The sequence below is a fragment of the Amia ocellicauda genome, chromosome 2 (assembly GCF_036373705.1).
Source record: "Amia ocellicauda isolate fAmiCal2 chromosome 2, fAmiCal2.hap1, whole genome shotgun sequence".
Lineage (NCBI taxonomy): Eukaryota > Metazoa > Chordata > Actinopteri > Amiiformes > Amiidae > Amia > Amia ocellicauda.
The window spans coordinates 35148055-35165710 of NC_089851.1; the positions used below are offsets into that span (position 1 = coordinate 35148055).

The following is a 17656-nucleotide window of genomic DNA, read 5'->3' on the forward strand; positions in this document are numbered from 1 at the left end:
GTAATTTAGTTGGAATTTATTGAACTGCATTTTTTAATCGACAGCTTATAATTTAATTTGTTTTAAGGGCACAGAGAGAGAGAGCAAGACAGACAGACAGACAGACAGAGAGAGAGCGAGACAGGCAGACAGAGAGAGCGAGAGAGACAGCGAGAGACAGAGACAGACAGAGAGACAGACAGAGAGACAGAGAGAGAGAGACAGAGACAGACACAGAGACGGAGAGACAGACAGAGAGAGACAGACACAGAGAGAGACAGAGACAGACAGACAGATAGAGAGACAGAGACAGACAGACAGATAGAGAGACAGAGAGACAGATAGAGACAGATAGAGAGAGGGAGGCACATCTTTTGGCTCTGCTAGCAGTTCTGATGGGTTGAAAAGGGAAAATCCACAGACTCGGCCAGCACGACTTCCAGCTTGGCCTCAATCTCTTTCTCCTTCACAGCACTGAGGCAGATGTCCTGGGAAGAGAAAGCAGTCACTAGATCCAGTAGATCTCATAGCTCAGCCACCTCAATCGCCAGCTTCTCACACTGGGAGCATCATGTTCGCTACTGGTTCGTTAAGCATGCCGGCTGCTCATTACAGAGGAATCTGGTCCGTGATTGGCTGAAGGGGTATTCAAGTGTTTGATCCCAATGAACTCCAAATCTGTGCTTCAAACTCCAGCCTGCTCAGAGGACCCGAATGAAATGATTTCCGTGTCTGTATAAGTTGGTGATTGAAATGGTGACCTGTAAACCTGCAGGCTCTCAACGGCCGAGGTCAGATACCCCTGGCAGTGAGATCCTGTCCTTTGCCTACGATGATCCTTAATTCAGGTACCTTTAAACACATACATAGATGCACAGATAGATATAGATAGAAGAACATTTTAAATTAACAAAGACGCCACATTTCCCATGTTTGTAATTCGCAATTGGCAGCTGGGTCATATTTTCATTTACCTCCAGCCCTCGTCATGTAATGTTATAGAACGTGTTGTGTGACGCACTAGTTAGTACCTCAATATCCTCCTTGTTCTCCAGCAGAGGGGCCTCCATTACGTGCCTGAGCAAGACGTTGTCCGACTCCACATGGAAATGGTGTCCAGTGACTTCCGCAATGCGCTGCCAGTGTCGAGACAGCACTGCCTGCAGGACGGGGGGATTAAAAGCAAGTCAGGTCGATGTCCGAGTGGATTCTGAGCGGCTGAAACTAGGGGTTTCTCTGAACAAAAGTATTATTGGTATTATTACTTAATCTGGAGCAAATCTTTATTTAAGGCAATTTATAAGGTTAATAATCCATACTAGATTGATAGTACAGCATTACACTCACCTAAAGGATTATTAGGAACACCATACTAATACTGTGTTTGACCCCCTTTCGCCTTCAGAACTGCCTTAATTCTACGTGGCATTGATTCAACAAGGTGCTGAAAGCATTCTTTAGAAATGTTGGCCCATATTGATAGGATAGCATCTTGCAGTTGATGGAGATTTGTGGGATGCACATCCAGGGCACGAAGCTCCCGTTCCTCCACATCCCAAAGATGCTCTATTGGGTTGAGATCTGGTGACTGTGGGGGCCAGTTTAGTACAGTGAACTCATTGTCATGTTCAAGAAACCAATTTGAAATGATTCGCCCTTTGTGACATGGTGCATTATCCTGCTGGAAGTAGCCATCAGAGGATGGGTACATGGTGGTCATAAAGGGATGGACATGGTCAGAAACAATGCTCAGGTAGGCCGTGGCATTTAAACGATGCCCAATTGGCACTAAGGGGCCTAAAGTGTGCCAAGAAAACATCCCCCACACCATTACACCACCACCACCAGCCTGCACAGTGGTAACAAGGCATGATGGATCCATGTTCTCATTCTGTTTACGCCAAATTCTGACACTACCATCTGAATGTCTCAACAGAAATCGAGACTCATCAGACCAGGCAACATTTTTCCAGTCTTCAACTGTCCAATTTTGGTGAGCTTGTGCAAATTGTAGCCTCTTTTTCCTATTTGTAGTGGAGATGAGTGGTACCCGGTGGGGTCTTCTGCTGTTGTAGCCCATCCGCCTCAAGGTTGTACGTGTTGTGGCTTCACAAATGCTTTGCTGCATACCTCGGTTGTAACGAGTGGTTATTTCAGTCAAAGTTGCTCTTCTATCAGCTTGAAGCAGTCGGCCCATTCTCCTCTGACCTCTAGCATCAACAAGGCATTTTCGCCCACAGGACTGCCGCATACTGGATGTTTTTCCCTTTTCACACCATTCTTTGTAAACCCTAGAAATGGTTGTGCGTGAAAATCCCAGTAACTGAGCAGATTGTGAAATACTCAGACCGGCCCGTCTGGCACCAACAACCATGCCACGCTCAAAATTGCTTAAATCACCTTTCTCTCCCATTCAGACATTCAGTTTGGAGTTCAGGAGATTGTCTTGACCAGGACCACACCCCTAAATGCATTGAAGCAACTGCCATGTGATTGGTTGGTTAGATAATTGCATTAATGAGAAATTGAACAGGTGTTCCTAATAATCCTTTAGGTGAGTGTATATCATACAATAGAATTACAAATATAATGAAGAAAACCATTCAATAGGGTTTCAATCAGCACAAGACAGCTGCCCCGGCTCGAGGAGCGATGGACAGGCTTTCACAATCCCACCTTGTTGGCCATCCTCTGCACCAGAGGCCAGGATTCGCTGAAGTCGTCGATCTTGGTCTTCAGGTCATTGAACGCCTGCCACTCCTTCAGTGCTTTGGGAAGTTTGCGAATCCTTTTTAAGGAACCAGAAACAAAAGATGAACGTCACAGAAAGGAAGTGAAAGCTGAGCAGACTGGCCCACTTTGGCATTCCCCACATTGTGTGAAGCACGAACAGAACCACACGCTCTTCTGCACGACGTACCGATTCTGGAAGCCCAGCAGTTCGTTATTGATCTTTTCGTTGTCCAGCTCGCTCCACAGTACGTCGTAGTACCCGCTGACACTCTCCATCACCGAGTCGTGCAGGCTGTAGAGTTCCTGCAGCAGAGCGAGCTCACGCTTGGTCCTCTGAAGGTCAGGGTACTCTGGGAAATACAGGCACCAAAACAAATCACAAGATGGTTCCGCTGGAAAATCGGTGTGGAGGTTTTGGAGTTTTAGGCATAGGCATATAAATGTAAAATATAATTAATATGGAAACAAAATCAAATGCATAAAAAACACGAAGCTCCCCCTGTATTTTCTCTCAGCCCCCATAAAGATAAAATGATGATGAAGTAACGGCGCGGTCAAACAGTCCGACAAAACTCCGTCAGCCGCCCCTTGTATTTTGTCTCAGCCTCCCTAAAAATAATACAATAAAAGAATCCATGAATGAAGAAGTAACTCCGCAAAACACTGTCAGCAACCCCCCCCACTCTGACACTGGAAAAAACACCCTCCTGGACACCATTTCGAAACCCCCCTAAAACTTGAAGTCTAGAAACTCTAAACCTTTCCAATTGCGCCTCTCTCTCTATCTCTCTCTCTCTCTCTCTCTCTAAATACATCGACCGATCAGCCATAACATTATGACCACTGACAGGTGAAGTGAATAACACTGATAATCTCGTTATCATGGCACCTATCAGTGGGTGGGATATATTAGGCAGCAAGTGAACATTTTGTGTTAGAAGCAGGAAAAACGGGCAAGCATAAGGATCTGAGCGACTTTGACAAGGGCCAAATTGTGATGGCTAGACGACTGGGTCAGAGCATCTCCAAAACTGCAGCTCTTGTGGGGTGTTCCCGGTCTGCAGTGGTCAGTAACTATCAAAAGTGGTCCAAGGAAGGAAAAGCGGTGACAGGGTCATGGGCGGCCAAGGCTCATTGATGCACGTGCATTGATTTACTTCTTGTAGGAAGCAGAACCAAACCAAACTTGGATCGGAACATTTTTCTTGGAACTCCTCGTATGTTGCAACAGTGCTCAACTAAAGGAACCTTTTGCTTTTCACGATTAAACCTTCCTGGTCATTACTAATGCAAGCCGTTTTCATATTTAATCCTTACAGTACATTTTTGATATTAAGAATTGTGTTTTACAGTTGTACGCTTGTCGATTTCAAAAGCGTTATTCTGTAGTAATGTAGGCCTAATGCTTATATTTTGCAAGTCTCTCCTTGTTGGAAAAGAGTGAGTCAATTTAACAGCTAAATTAAGTCAGCATATTACATTGTAGCCTTTCACAGGCATTAATCTTTGGCTCATTTAAAGACATCTGTTAATAATAATATTGATTGTAACATCGATAGAATCATTTATGATTTCATTTCTCTTCATTTTAAATGCCTTTTAAGATTGCGAGGATCATGTTGTAGCAACACTCCCAATTAATATACAGCTCTTGACATCAGAGTAATGCATCCTCCCCAGGCAGACGCATCTGACGGGGTTCCTGAGTGTCTTGTGGGCTTCCTCACAAGGTCATTACCATTCACTTTGAGGCCAAACAGCTCCTCTCCTGCAGAGTAAGTGATGTAGTTCCTCCACAGCTCGTCAAACTGGGCCTGGAAGGTCTGCAGCCTGTCACTGGCTTCACGCGGGGCAACGCCCTGCACCCCCGGCCCCCTGACAAGATGAACGGGGAGGGCTAAATGTGACGTGTTTTTAAAACAGTACAGAACAGCATATCGAATGCACCTTGTTAGTCAACTTGGATAAATGCATCTGCCAAATGAACACATGATCCAATCATAGCAATCTGGACAAGTGGTTTCATACATTCTGTTGTAGTTTATAGCCTGTATTTCATTGTTTATTCATTTATTTGATATTTTAGGACAAGCATGGCTTTCACAGAACAGCAGACATGCATGTGCAATATATACAATATAGGATGGCTACTGTTGACAAAATATGATCATATTGACAAAGCTTCAGAAGTGAACAGTAGTAATGTTGTTATATACTGCACACAGTTCTCTGATTACATTTTTTGCTCGTGTTTTCTAATCAGTCAGCTGAACATTTATACTATTAGTATTATTTAAATCTTGGCAGACGCCCTGATCCAGGGCAACGTACAAAATATAAGCGCAATACAAAGTGCAAAAATGCAGTGCAGTTCAAGGCATAAAACATTACAAATTCCAATTTACATAATACAGTGCAATTCAAAGCATAATACGTTTTACAAATTCCAATTTACACAAGTGTATACAATATATGGGGTCTTACATCCTGGACTGTAAAAGCTGAGTGCAGACAAGATGTTAGGTCACAGTCAAGGGCCACAGGAAAGGGAGCATAGGGGAAATCAAAACAACATTACTAGTACTAGTAATACGAGGACGTTTCTCACCGTCTTAAATTATTAAAAGACAATGTTATCATCAAATGTGCTCCGACTTTTTAAACTGATCCTGCCCTCAGTCTCAGTCACTTTTTTACCTCTCCTCGTAGTCGCTGTGAAAACTCTGCACAGCAGTCTGAAAGGCCTGCACCCCTGCGAGTAAGTCTAATTTAATTGCTGGCTGGACCTCCACTAGTGTGTTCTGGGTCTGCTGGACCTGGGGAATGAAAACGGTTAAGAACACTGAGGGAGACAAGCTCCACAAATCCCTCATTTCATTCATTTTGCACAGTTAAGACGAACGGTTTCATTCCCAACTCAAAGTATACCCAGCTTTTCCACGGTGTATTCTGTGCAGCGCACTGCTGAGATGAGCCCAGCTCTTTACCACAGACTTCATCATTTCAATGTCAGCCCAGGAAAGGAAAATGAAAACCTTGACTCTGGCAAGATCTGTTTTAAACTACTGTAGCAATTTCAGGGGCTGTGGTGGATGGCCGTTATGTGCCGGCAAAGTATCTGTCTTTTCTGGCCAACAGGACCACAGTCAGGACCAGGGACAGCTCAGCAGCCACATCCACAGGGCAAAAGAGAGGCGCACCTGCCCCAGGGCCAAGCAAGTTAATGCTGCGAACAGGTGGCCCTAAGCACCCTGTGAGTTTTCCTTCGTCTTGGAGAACTGAACACCCGGGACCGACCTAGGATTGGAACTACCCTTCTGCATGAAGACCCGACTTGCAAAACGAACATTCCCTGTGGTTGTATCGCCTGTCCAACCAAATCAAGCCACAGACTCAAGTCTGTTTTGAACAGCTTATTTGTCGTTTATGCTCTGTTCTCCCCCTTTTCCAGAGGCCCGCCCTACAGCGCTACACTACACTCTATTTTCTACACTGCTTCGACGTCAAAGGTAGTTACAGTTTACAGTAGTTTATATTTACATTCAAATTTTGTTCAATTTTCAATAACAATTTAAAAACAAAATGGCGTTCACACATGGGTAGTTATTCAGAGTCTGAAGTAAAACACTAAGAAGTAGACCGACCGCACAGCTCTTCATTTGTTTAAGCATTTTGAAAATCAATGTCCTAGTCCTCTAGCAAAACACTAAAAACAGTGATTGTTTCTCACGTTGCTGCCATCTGCTGAATTACCTCTATGTACTGATTAGCTTGAATTGAAAAAACATCAACAACAATTATGAAAAGTTTTAGATTTGATTATTAGTTAAAGAAACTTTATCCAGTTGGCACGTGCCCCTCCACCCCCCCCCGCCTGACTGCACCCACCTGTGAGTTGAGTTTCCTCCAGACATAGGCCAGGCTGTCCACCCTCTCTGCGTTGCCATCTCTGAACAGCAGCTCGTGCCGGTTCAGCAGGGCGAAGGCCTCCTCCACATGGCCCACGGTCATGTCGATACGGACCTCGGCCTCTCGCACCTCCTTCAGCGCCGCCATGGCCCCCCGCACGTCCTCCAGGTGCTCCACGGGACGGCTCAGCCTCTTGCCCAGGCCGTCGATGAAGCCGTACACTTCCTCCATATCAGCGGAAGCCTTCCCGTTGAGGGCCGCGCCGAACGCACGCTTCCAGTGCCGGCACTCCTGGCTCAACGAGAGTTTCACCGGCTCCACATCCAGCTGCACTGAGCCCACGGTGCTGGTGGCCGGCATCTCGGCGATCTGGGCCTCCAGACACTTGAGAAGAGAAGAGAAATGACGTCTGCAGAATAGAGCCTTGCCTCCTCTTTCGCTGAGCAAAGAATCTCAGACTGCACTCTAATTAAAACTCCCATCCCACCCACCCCCTTCACAGAAAGACAGGACCTGCTGGGGGGCTGAAAAAAACCTGAAACGTACGCTGAAGAAAATGTAAGCAATGAAAAATGAGATGAACTGATGTAAAAAAAAAATTGAGATGGGTGGGATGTTTCTTGTGCAAAATACTGTCATATATATTTGAAAGGAGGACTCACAGAGTAGGAGGCAATCTGAGCGCTGAACTCAGACAGTGTGGGGCTGCTCTCCAGAAACTCCTTCACCCTCTCCTCTGGGTCCTGAGGGAAGAGCAGACAAGTAAAGCACAGCCAGACACGGCAGGGCCACGGTGAGGGGGCATTAACAGCACCACTGCACTAAGGAGGGGAGATCCATCTAGTGCACAAAAGAAAATCAGGCATTGGCCCGCCGATCCAATTTAAAAGCACTGGAAATCGCAGGACTGGATTAAAAACTACTTGTGTTATAGACACAAAAGCTAGAATGTGTAAGAAAAAAACCTCAAACCTCTACTTGCTCAAAATAACTTTTCTTTACCTTAATGCACTCAAGGTGAAGTGAGAAATAATTGCCATTCCCTTAAGACATTTGTAGCATCACTTAACAATGTTTATGACCAACCCTAAACCTGAAAAATAAGCCATATATTACAAAATTAAGTGCAGTGAAAAGGAAGGGAACCCTCACATTAATAAAATAACCTTTCCTTTCCAAAATTGCATTAAAAGTGCAGGGAGAAACACTCAGTGTCATCCAAACTGATTCCAGAGCAGCATGTGTGGACCAGCAGTGTTTAAACTCCACATAGGAAAGTCCCTTTTAATTAATTCCCCATTCAACTATTCTGCTCACTAGGGCTGTGCGATATGACGATATATATCGTATGACGATAGAAAAGCGTCTATCGTTTCACATTATGCTATATCGTTTATATCGTGGTGTCGCCAATTGCAATCTTTACGGCAGTATTTTTCGTCATTAGGACGCTTTGCGTTCTTCCCGGTTCTTCCACACGTGTCGTATGCGGCATGAGGACATGAGGACAGTGAAGTGACACACAATAACCAACACAACCAAGAGATAATTGAATGCACAAGCGCACACGGTCCACCCCGCATTCATCGCCGGGCTAAACTCGATCTGCAAACACCCCGACCCCCGCTAATTAAAACTGATATCATTTGTATAAAATTAAAAACTTTTGTTTGCATTTTAATTAATTGGAAAGCAATGCAAACGCATGCAGAAAGTATAATTTTCTTTTTATTAAGATGGTGAAGTGGTTCAACAGTTGTATTATTATTATTATGACTATTATTATTACTATTTTGTATTAACAACGTGCTGTACTTGTAAGTAGAATCAAGATGCGACAGTCAGAAAGAAATGTCCCTGTCCCCTAGCAGATGTTAATGCGCCACTATAAACCCGGCTGTGGTAAATCTTCCTGAATCTGTACCATTTTTCAGCGCATGTGTTGCGTGATTACAATTACTTGTCTTATTGTTGTTATGTGACAGTAAATCATACTGTGTATATGTATATATGTGCTCTGAGGAAGATAAGTCGAAACGCGTAAGCATTATGATGTTCACTTTTTCTCTAATAAATAATTTTTGAGACATCGAATATGGACTGTTTTTAGACGGGAGCTGCTGTCCTTCCTTCCTTGACCGGATAATTGTTCTATATAAAATCCCTGGGATAAGGCACCCCGCATTTAAGATTTATTAAAACTATTGTAATGCCAGCTATTTGTAAACTTATGTATATATATCCCATAACAACATAACACACGTAATAGTAATCACACAACACTTGCCCTGTAATGTGTTGCATTCTGCAAATATTTACCATGACAACCTGCATGTAGTATTTGTTAGTTTTGCTTATTGGAGGATTAACGAAATACTTGTAGTTTGAATGTCTTTGGTCTTATTTTGTGGCTTGATTGGATAAAAACAAGAAATATCGAGATACATATCGTGTATCGCCCAAACTTCTAAAAATAGCGAGATATAATTTTTAAGTCATATCGCCCAGCCCTACTGCTCACAAAAGACACAGAAGAAGCCAAGACTCTAGAGTAGCAGAGCGGCCTTGAGAGCCACCAGTGTCTGCAGCACAAGGCAGGCTGGAGGACAGACCTGGCTCCACAGGCTGGAGAAACAAGAGAAGCCCTTCAGGTGGTCCTTGGCATCGGTCTTCAGGGCAGAGACGATGGAGCCCAGCTGCACCACCAGCTTGCTGATGTCCTTGTGCTCGCTCAGCTGCCTGGCCAGCGGCTTCAGCACCACCTGCTTGGTCATCGTGTCGTCATCCCCAGTGTCCCTCAGCACATTCTCCACCTGAAACCAGCCCTATTTCATCACCTGATCCAACGCTTCCCATCTTTTTGCTCGTTTCTTTGTTTCTATAGAGCTTTCTTATATATTGCTTCATTGCTATGGCTTTCTCAAGAGAATCTTAACCCCAATGTTCGCTGAGTAACAAAACCAAGAGGGTTGACTGTACCTGACGTCTGAAGGGGTTCGACTGTACCTGCAGCTGCTGGTGTTGTAAATGAGCAAACGTCCACAGAGGAATGTCCTTCGCCATGGACAGCACGGTGTTCACAGCCCTGTTCAGAGCACTCTGGAAGACGAGCAGAATGACATCACCAGCCAGTGAGGATTGCCCATCACTTTCCCACAACGTAGTGCTGGATACTCCAACAAGCCCACCTGAATGTCATCGAGGCTGGGCCTGATGACCACGTTGGGAATTTCCAGCTGGATGGCGGCTCTGAACAGCGGACTCTGGGCAGCCAGGCAGCGCGTGTTCGACCGGTCCTTAGAGTTCACCACACGGAGACGCTGCTTGAGGGCATCCAGAGATAGTTTGGTGCCTGTGAGAGGAGAGGATACCATAGAGGGGTGAACTCTAACCCCAAACCCAAAGTTGAACCCCAAACCTGATCCCGAACCCTTACCGTAACCCTCACCATAACCTCAGCTCTCTCCTTAAAGCCCCTCCCATATACGTACAGAACACATTTGAATGCATTTTCCTCTCCAGTGCAAAAATGATTCACATCTTTCGTTCTACACAAAACCCAGCACCAACACCAAACATGTGCTTGAGTGACAGCTACGTTTTCTATTACTACTCATTTGCACACATACATTGTCCTGTGCTGGATTTACACAAAAACAGCAGCAAAAAAAGCTTCGCAATCACCCCAGACTGAGTTCTGACGCCACTATATTTTAGGGGGCAGGGGGTGATATTCAGCCTGTCCGTCAGTCTTACACTTAGCGAGGGCATCTGTGTTCTTCTGACACAGCTGCCCCATCATGTTGTAGAAGCTGCAGGGCAGGCAGTCCTGGCAACGAGTCTTCTGCTTGGTATCAGGCTGGAGACAAGGGAAGGCAGCCTGACCGTGACAAACAACACTGTTACACTGGGATAGCAATGTCCACAAGACTCAAGTGTATTGGCATCGAATGCATCTTAATAAACACTGGCCAGGGTAACAAGAAAGCACTGCTGTAAAGTAGGTTGGCTTTCATTACATTCAACATGTATTATTACTGCTCTCCCTTACTACTGTAAAGCTGTAATTAGCATTCTTAATCCACGTTTCTCTTTTAATCACAGAGATCTGTTGACGCAAGGCAGAATAAAATATTGAGACCAGTAAGACTGACCCTCAGTTTAAACAATTACAAGTTTCGACTAACCTCCAAGTTGACCCTGTCTGCAGGTTTCATCTTCCTCTTGAGATCTTCAATGAGCTCATACATGGTCCTCTCCACCTGCTGGCTTTGTCTGCAGGGAACACAAATGGGAACCAGTCTTGGTCGGAGGTGAGGTGAGGGCTTCAGGTAAATGTGCTGTGACTGACATTTCAATTATTAGTGTAGATGCACTGAGGAATGTCTAGGTCCTGTAGAGGATTCCTGTCATTTCAACAGTCAGGAATGGCTTTATAGCAACTGCCATATTTTATGGTTTCCCATTCAATTCACATGCTGCAGAAAAAAGCACTGTGGATAGGTAGTTTTATGACAACTAGCAACATTACTGATTATCCATACACTTTCCAATTATTCTCTCTTCAGAGTAGACTTAGGTTCAAATGCACAGGCAAATACTTGCATACATTGCATTCACCGTATTCCTCGCTTTCAGACCTTCTAATCACACCAGCTACAAATTGAGTTCAAATCAAACTCTGCTGTTCACGATCTTCTCCACCTTTGGAGGATGCTGTTTTGGAGCTGCTGACAAGATGGTAACTATGATAAAGTCCAATGGATGGATGGTATCTGGTACTCAGAATGCATTGTAATTGACTCACACGCTCAGAGCCCTCCCCGCTGCCGCCACCACCCTCTCTGCCATGTCCTGGAAGCTCAGCGGCTCTACTGGCTGCTCATCCGACAGGTCGAGCAGGGCAGTGCTGCACATGGCCTGCAGGACTCTCTCCACACGGCACTCCAGCGCGTCTCCAGACCACTTGCCCATCTGCTGCAGCCCCTCCAGGGCACCGTACACTGTGTCGATGACTGCGATGGGCAACAGGGACACGGGGAGAAGAGAGGCAGAAGTGGACTTAGACATGCAGACTCCTGTTGTTAAGTGAGAACCATGAATATTGTAACGTTCTGCACAAATGGGTGTCTCTGTATGTCTGCACCAGAGCCTGTGACAATTAGGAGGGGAGATCTCACATCTTTCTATGTCCAGGGACGTCCAGGTCAGCATGGTGAGCCCTGGAGAGAGAGCCTCGTCCACTTGCATCACAAAGGGCTGCATCACAGGCTGCAGGATGTCCGGGACCTTGTTCAGAGCTTCCTGGAAATCCTGCAGCATGTCCTGCAGTCTGAACAACCGAAAAGAGATACCTGACACACATATCGAGAATACTAAGTTACTAAACATTGGGTGGGTGAAATGAAGGACTGAAGACATTGTATTGCACAGTGCTATACTGGGAGCCTCCAGGACTGCAGCTGTTCAGCCCCGTGCACTGGTGCAAGTCGGCACAGGACAGATGCTGGAAATTCAAGACATGCACAGCTTTAGCCCTAAAGACGCTGCGCCGTGTTGGGGTTGCAGCCCCTCACCGCCCTCGGACTCCGGGTCCAGCTCCCAGTCTGAAAGCACTGGATCCACTCACCTGATCTGCTGCGCCTTGAGCCGGGCCTCTCTGGCACACATGCCGAGCAGCACCTCAGGAACCTCTAAACCCATCCTCTGCAGATACCGGGCCTCCCGCAGGCACAACAGGACCAGCGGGTCCAGGTTCACACACAGCTCCTGACATGCAGACCAGACAGGGAAAACATGTTGCTGCCAGAGTGCCTCGACACAATTCCTTGAGTTTTTACTCTTATTTGATTTATTATTATTATAGTTAAAGCTCCTATGACCTATACAGCAGGTGGTGACCTTATTATTAAGCTTTCATCCTAAGTGGCTTACATGTTTATTTAAACAGTTGGGCTTTTACTGGCGCAGTCTGAATACCTAGCTCAAGTGCGTCACCATTTGAAACTAACACCCTCCAGTTACACACTGCTGCGCCAGTGGCTAAATTTCTCCACAAAGACTCACAGATAAACAGCGTGACAGGAAGGCGTAGAAATGGTGACTATAGACCCTGCAGTGAATCACAATTAAGGTCCCAAACGAAAGTCCAATATCGGCCCAATAAAGAGACTGGCTTCTTGTGCTACTGTACCTTGGTTTCAGGATGTCTGACGAGAAGCGAGACGCCCAGACTACTCGGCGCAAACTCCACCACCTGGCACCAGACACGGTGATGATCCAGCTCGTACTCCAGCATTGCCTCCGCAATCCTGTTGTAGCTGCGAATGATCTTCCTCATCTCCGGCACCTGCCAGGACCACATCCGTCAAGACACTACGCTGCGGTTTCTTAATTTTATTTACATTTATTAAAGAGTTTGAAACACATGTATATGCAGCAATATATCTGTGCCAGATTCATTCACATGCTCGAGATTCACGCTCTTGAAATGCTCTGGTCATGTATAAACCTTTCCTCAATGTTCACTTTCACTGAAATGCTGACCCTAGACAGTGCATGCTCCAGGGCTGGGAATCCACCAGCAACTGAACCCTCTTGCTATCCATCACAAACCCTCTACTCAGTACATTATTATTATGTCTTGCTTTCTTTGTCTCATGAAAATAAGTTGCTATGAAGTACTGGGTTTGTAAATTGCAAGGTCCAAGTTTTCATTGATGTCCAATGTTCAATGTTTGCCTGTCATTCAAATGATGCTATGTATACATTTAATTTAAATATTATTACTGATCTGTATTTCATGTATAAATCACCCTGCCTGTTGTCTTCTCTGATAAGAAATATGGAAAATAAAGTGAAAGTATGGTTCGTGTACAATGTTCTAATACTAATGCATTATTTCAAAACTTGAGAAAGAATACCTTAAGGATTGCAGGTTTATTTTTCAGGACATTCATCGTTAACTCTATGTTTCTGAAGAGTGTCCGGGCCCACATTATCTTCCCAGCCACCTGTGAATTAAAAAAGTTCAGTGAAATAAACCTTACATATGTATATTGTAATCACTAGATTTAAAATACACACACACACTCAACTATCCTGGAAATACACACAGATACAAATGTTATTTAACAAAGCTACAAACAATTAAAAATAATACATCAGTTGATGAATTAGATGGAAGCCCTGCTGCCAGCTGCAAGAAACAGCTCAAATTACTTTTCCTCAGTTTCCTCTTCAAGTGTTCACAAAGTGTCAGTGTTGCACAAAGCACTGCAACAAACTGTTGACTCACAGGGGGGAAGTTGCGGGCTGTGGGGGGGCAGTCCTTCTGCTCGTTGTAGAGCTTGCAAACCTGGTCCAGGTCGTGGCTGTACCTCTGCAGGACTGACCGGTACTTGTCTGTCAGGTCCAGATGCTCCCCGGCCATCTGTTCAAACCTTGCCAGCAGGGCCAGCATTCTCTCAGTCTAATGGGCAAACGGGGCAACAGCTCAGATTCCCACTCAACTGAAAAGGAAGACCTTCTACGTATTGCAGTGCAGGTCAACCCCAGCCCTGGAGAAGCACAGTCTGCACTTGTGTATTATTATTAGACAATTTAGTCATAGTCAACAGCTGCTGCTAAATACAAGGAAAGATTTTTGTTCCCACACAATGACACTTTTTCTTCCAAGTTATACCTAATTGGAGGAACCTACAATCAGAGATTAAGAGAAGCTTATCCTCTGGTATATTAAAATGAGCACCTTAGACATTTTTGGTGGAGCTTGCATTCCTTCATTTCTAATAGATCTTAGAGTTGGTGAGAGAATGTGCTTTCAGTCCAGATCAGTTGCTGAACTACCCAGAGTGACTTCATTCAAAATGAATGTGGCGTAAACGGAGAGACTCACGGTTAAGCACTGCTCGAAGCGGGAGTCCAGGAGGCTCTGCAGAGACTGGTACAGCCCTTGCACCTGGTACCTGAACTCGACGTAGTCAGTGTCAAACTGCACATGGGAGCAAGAGACATAAGGTAGACAAAGATCTGAAACTGGAAGAATCTATGTACTATATATGTTGCATCTCCTGTTACTATAGCACAACCTGCTGAAATGCTAAACTCTGTACTGAATCTACGGTTATTAAACTCAAAAAACACCTTGTGAAACGCTATGCTCTGTACCTCCTGCTTGCGATGGTCAAGGACATTGTAGGTCTTGGACTCTATGGTGGAGACCAGGGTCTCAAAGCGGATGTACACCTCCTCCACCCCTTCGACCTTCACGTGCTGGAGGGCTGACAGACCCTCGATGGTGTCCACCATGTCAGCGATCTTCTCCAGCCGTTTGCACAAAGTGTTGAACTTCCCGAAGATGTAGTTTTCACTGAGACACCACGAGGGAAGCATTAAGGGGATGACTGTCTTGTCATTTCGATTGCGCTGTCACCTAGTACTAGGTGAGCATCTTGAGCCTTGAGACATGATTCAAGGTCTAATACATGGGGACATTCAAGGTTTTTTCTTGTTTTATTTCTAAGAATGCTTGTATAATGTAAATACAATGAGCGACATCATGTCATAAAAGACAAATATAAGAAAACAATACATATTAAAATTATTTTCAATTACATTTTATATGTATACAACTGTTTCTGATTCTATATGAATTGTCTGTCAAATAGTCTTCATGTTGCTTTAAATTTAAATTGTAAAAAGCTTTGTGGATATGTTATATGAAAGGTACTGTTTACAATTCATTATTATTATAAATGTATCTTTTACCCCCCTCCCCAAACAAACACACACAGTTCAAGTTCATGCATCTTTAGAATACCTGGCTTTAGAAGTCCCCCTGTGACCAGCACTTTCACAACTCTTTTGCACTGTGCATTCAATAGATCACCTGAATTCATCTGGGTTCTCCCTCAGCCTCTCTCGAACCCGCTGGAAGCAGCGCTGGTACTCCTGGTTGAGGTCAGTGCACTCCTTGATCCTTCTCAGCAACTCCTCCCTGCAAAAGAGCACAGGGGCATCCCCCAGCAACAGTCTTATAATACAGTCCCCTGGAGCTGATGCAAAGAACACATCTAAACTCTATCTCAGTCGGTCCTGCAGGTCTCCTAACACCCCCACCTGGAATCGGTGCTTAATTGATTCAGATTCAGCAATTCAATAGTTCAGTTGAGTAACTGAGAGATCGCGTGTAACCAAAACCAGAAGGCACTGCGGGCCATCTCCTGTTTCTCTACACCAGGGATCGGCAACTGGCGGCCCGCGGGACAAATCTGGCCGCCAGCATTATTATTTGGCCCTCCAAAGCCCCCCCGTTCTTACCAGAGAAAGCACCCTCAGCCACTGTTTCAGACATGGGAAAGAGGTCGTGACGGTTCAATTATGTTCGGTTAACAAATTAAGAACCCGAGTGGAAAGGAAAACCAAAAACTCTCGGCTCTCTTGGACGGGATCTGCAGTACCTGCTGTGCTCCCAGATGTTGGAGACGCCCTGGCAGAGGTACGCCTTGCATGTGCTGATCATCTGGTTGGTGATCTTGGCAAAGAGAGAGGTCATGCGCTCCGAGGTGTTATAGTACCGAGACACGCTGTGGATCATCCGAATGCTGTTCATGAGGCTTGGCAGGTGTTCCAGCATGCCGGCCTGAGACGCACAGAGAAAAGTGCTCTTTGGTTTACAAAGCTTTACAAGAACGCGTGAAACCACAGATAGAATTTCAATAAAGCCAGGATCGAATCCTAGGCGAGCATGTGGATCAGAAGTTTGAAACCTTTTAACCAGCATGCTGTCATGAACGCCTGCTGTAGCAGAAGTTTAAAACTGCAATACCATGCACAAGGATCCAAGCAAACCCTAAGAGCAAGAGCACAGCCCTCTCAATGTGACTGACGTAGCTGTCTCAGAATTCACTGCCTCTGTCTGTTGACTCTACAGCTCTCGCCGCGTTAATGATACTTACAGGGCAGCACTTTCCAAGGGCGGTGAACTGCTTCTCCAGCGTACACAGGTACCTCACGTTGTCATTCGCTTCACTGGCTGAACTGGTGATTTTGCCATCCTGAGGGAAGAAGGAGAGTGATCTTTACGGACTCCAAAATGCCTCCTTTTCCGTCTCTAAACTCCAATGGTAAATCTTTCCACCTGAATGGTTTGAATATGCGTTTATTATTTATTTTTGTCGCTGCTCTTTGTTTAAACAATTACATTCGTCCATCAGACACATCTACTCATGCAGCTGTCAGAAGCCATATTTTTACTGAAATAATTGGCCTGAATGGTGAGTGAAGGCTAATATTCAATAAGAAATAAACTGGAACCTTCTTTTCTGGAATTGATGTGCTTTGATAATATGTTGGCCTATTCTACTCACATAAAGGAATTTCTAAGTTGTGCCCTTTGGTATAAATGCAAGTTTGAAGTGAGTGCAATCAAGAAACCCAATCTAAACTCTTCATGGAAATTCACAGAGTGTAACTCACCAGCTGCTTCCAGATCTTCACAGTTCTGGACTTGGCCACCTGCAGGACACCCACGACCTTCTTCACATGTGGACTACTGATTTCATCCCCCAGGCTGACAGAATAAACACATGATTATTACACAGAGCGCAATCCAGCAGGGATCCCCGCAGACAGACTCAGACTCCAAGACACAGGACGTCCCGCAGGTGGCCAAGTGGCTAAGGAGGAAGTACCACAACCTTTCCAAAATGGGGCAAGTGAACTCTTTCCTGGCTGCCAGGTGAACATTATTAAGTGAGTCTAGATCAACAAATCTGAACACTGCTTTTCATTTGTGTTACATAAAAACAAGATGACATACAAGCATATCAACTGATCTGCTATACTCAGATCTTTTTTATCCACCTTGGTGAAACTAGGCTTTATTATTTTTTTAATCCATGAGACACATTTTAGTTATTGGGGGCCTTCTGGTTTGCTTTTTCCACACCATTTACTTCACAGATATTTTACCTGAACACATCTGTATTTCCGGAGTGTGTTAATGCCCAGCAGTACATGCAAAGACAACTAT

The 17656-nt window shown here is 45.0% G+C and overlaps 3 protein-coding genes across 3 annotated transcripts; all 3 read right to left on the bottom strand.

Annotated features, from left to right (window-relative positions):
- LOC136769822 (dynein axonemal heavy chain 5-like) lies at positions 1-6547 on the bottom strand. The gene is made up of 6 exons (XM_066723342.1): positions 5410-6547; positions 4451-4587; positions 2900-3062; positions 2656-2767; positions 1011-1139; positions 1-467 (listed from the first exon to the last, which is right to left on the bottom strand). The coding sequence occupies exons 1-6, from the start codon at positions 5592-5594 to the stop codon at positions 363-365; spliced, it is 831 nt and encodes a 276-aa protein (XP_066579439.1). The 5' UTR covers positions 5595-6547; the 3' UTR covers positions 1-362.
- Positions 6548-6549: 2 nt separating this feature from the next.
- Positions 6550-10871, bottom strand: LOC136713001 (dynein axonemal heavy chain 5-like). The gene is made up of 7 exons (XM_066689893.1): positions 10809-10871; positions 10378-10501; positions 9810-9973; positions 9628-9720; positions 9234-9434; positions 7284-7364; positions 6550-7005 (listed from the first exon to the last, which is right to left on the bottom strand). Exons 1-7 carry the CDS (start codon positions 10869-10871, stop codon positions 6550-6552), a joined length of 1182 nt encoding a protein of 393 aa, XP_066545990.1.
- Positions 10872-11353: 482 nt separating this feature from the next.
- On the bottom strand, positions 11354-13628 carry LOC136769838 (dynein axonemal heavy chain 5-like). The gene is made up of 5 exons (XM_066723343.1): positions 13545-13628; positions 12815-12970; positions 12251-12390; positions 11802-11953; positions 11354-11636 (listed from the first exon to the last, which is right to left on the bottom strand). The coding sequence occupies exons 1-5, from the start codon at positions 13617-13619 to the stop codon at positions 11425-11427; spliced, it is 735 nt and encodes a 244-aa protein (XP_066579440.1). The 5' UTR covers positions 13620-13628; the 3' UTR covers positions 11354-11424.
- Positions 13629-17656: the final 4028 nt, after the last annotated feature.

Excerpts from the sequence above, each read along its gene's own strand:
- LOC136713001 (XM_066689893.1), bottom strand. The coding sequence starts at position 10,871 with ATGTATGAGCTCATTGAAGATCTCAAGAGGAAGATGAAACCTGCAGAC. Across the intron at positions 9,435-9,627 it reads TACAACACCAGCAGCTGCAG|GTGGAGAATGTGCTGAGGGA; the intron begins GTACAGTCGAAC and ends GGCTGGTTTCAG. Across the intron at positions 7,365-9,233 it reads TCTCCAGCCTGTGGAGCCAG|GACCCAGAGGAGAGGGTGAA; the intron begins GTCTGTCCTCCA and ends CTCTTCCCTCAG.
- LOC136769822 (XM_066723342.1), bottom strand. The coding sequence starts at position 5,594 with ATGAATGAAATGAGGGATTTGTGGAGCTTGTCTCCCTCAGTGTTCTTA. Across the intron at positions 2,768-2,899 it reads CTGCTGGGCTTCCAGAATCG|GATTCGCAAACTTCCCAAAG; the intron begins GTACGTCGTGCA and ends TTCCTTAAAAAG. Across the intron at positions 1,140-2,655 it reads TGCAGAGGATGGCCAACAAG|GCAGTGCTGTCTCGACACTG; the intron begins GTGGGATTGTGA and ends CCCGTCCTGCAG.
- LOC136769838 (XM_066723343.1), bottom strand. The coding sequence starts at position 13,619 with ATGTGGGCCCGGACACTCTTCAGAAACATAGAGTTAACGATGAATGTC. Across the intron at positions 12,971-13,544 it reads ATAAACCTGCAATCCTTAAG|GTGCCGGAGATGAGGAAGAT; the intron begins GTATTCTTTCTC and ends TGGTCCTGGCAG. Across the intron at positions 12,391-12,814 it reads TCAGACATCCTGAAACCAAG|GAGCTGTGTGTGAACCTGGA; the intron begins GTACAGTAGCAC and ends TCTGCATGTCAG.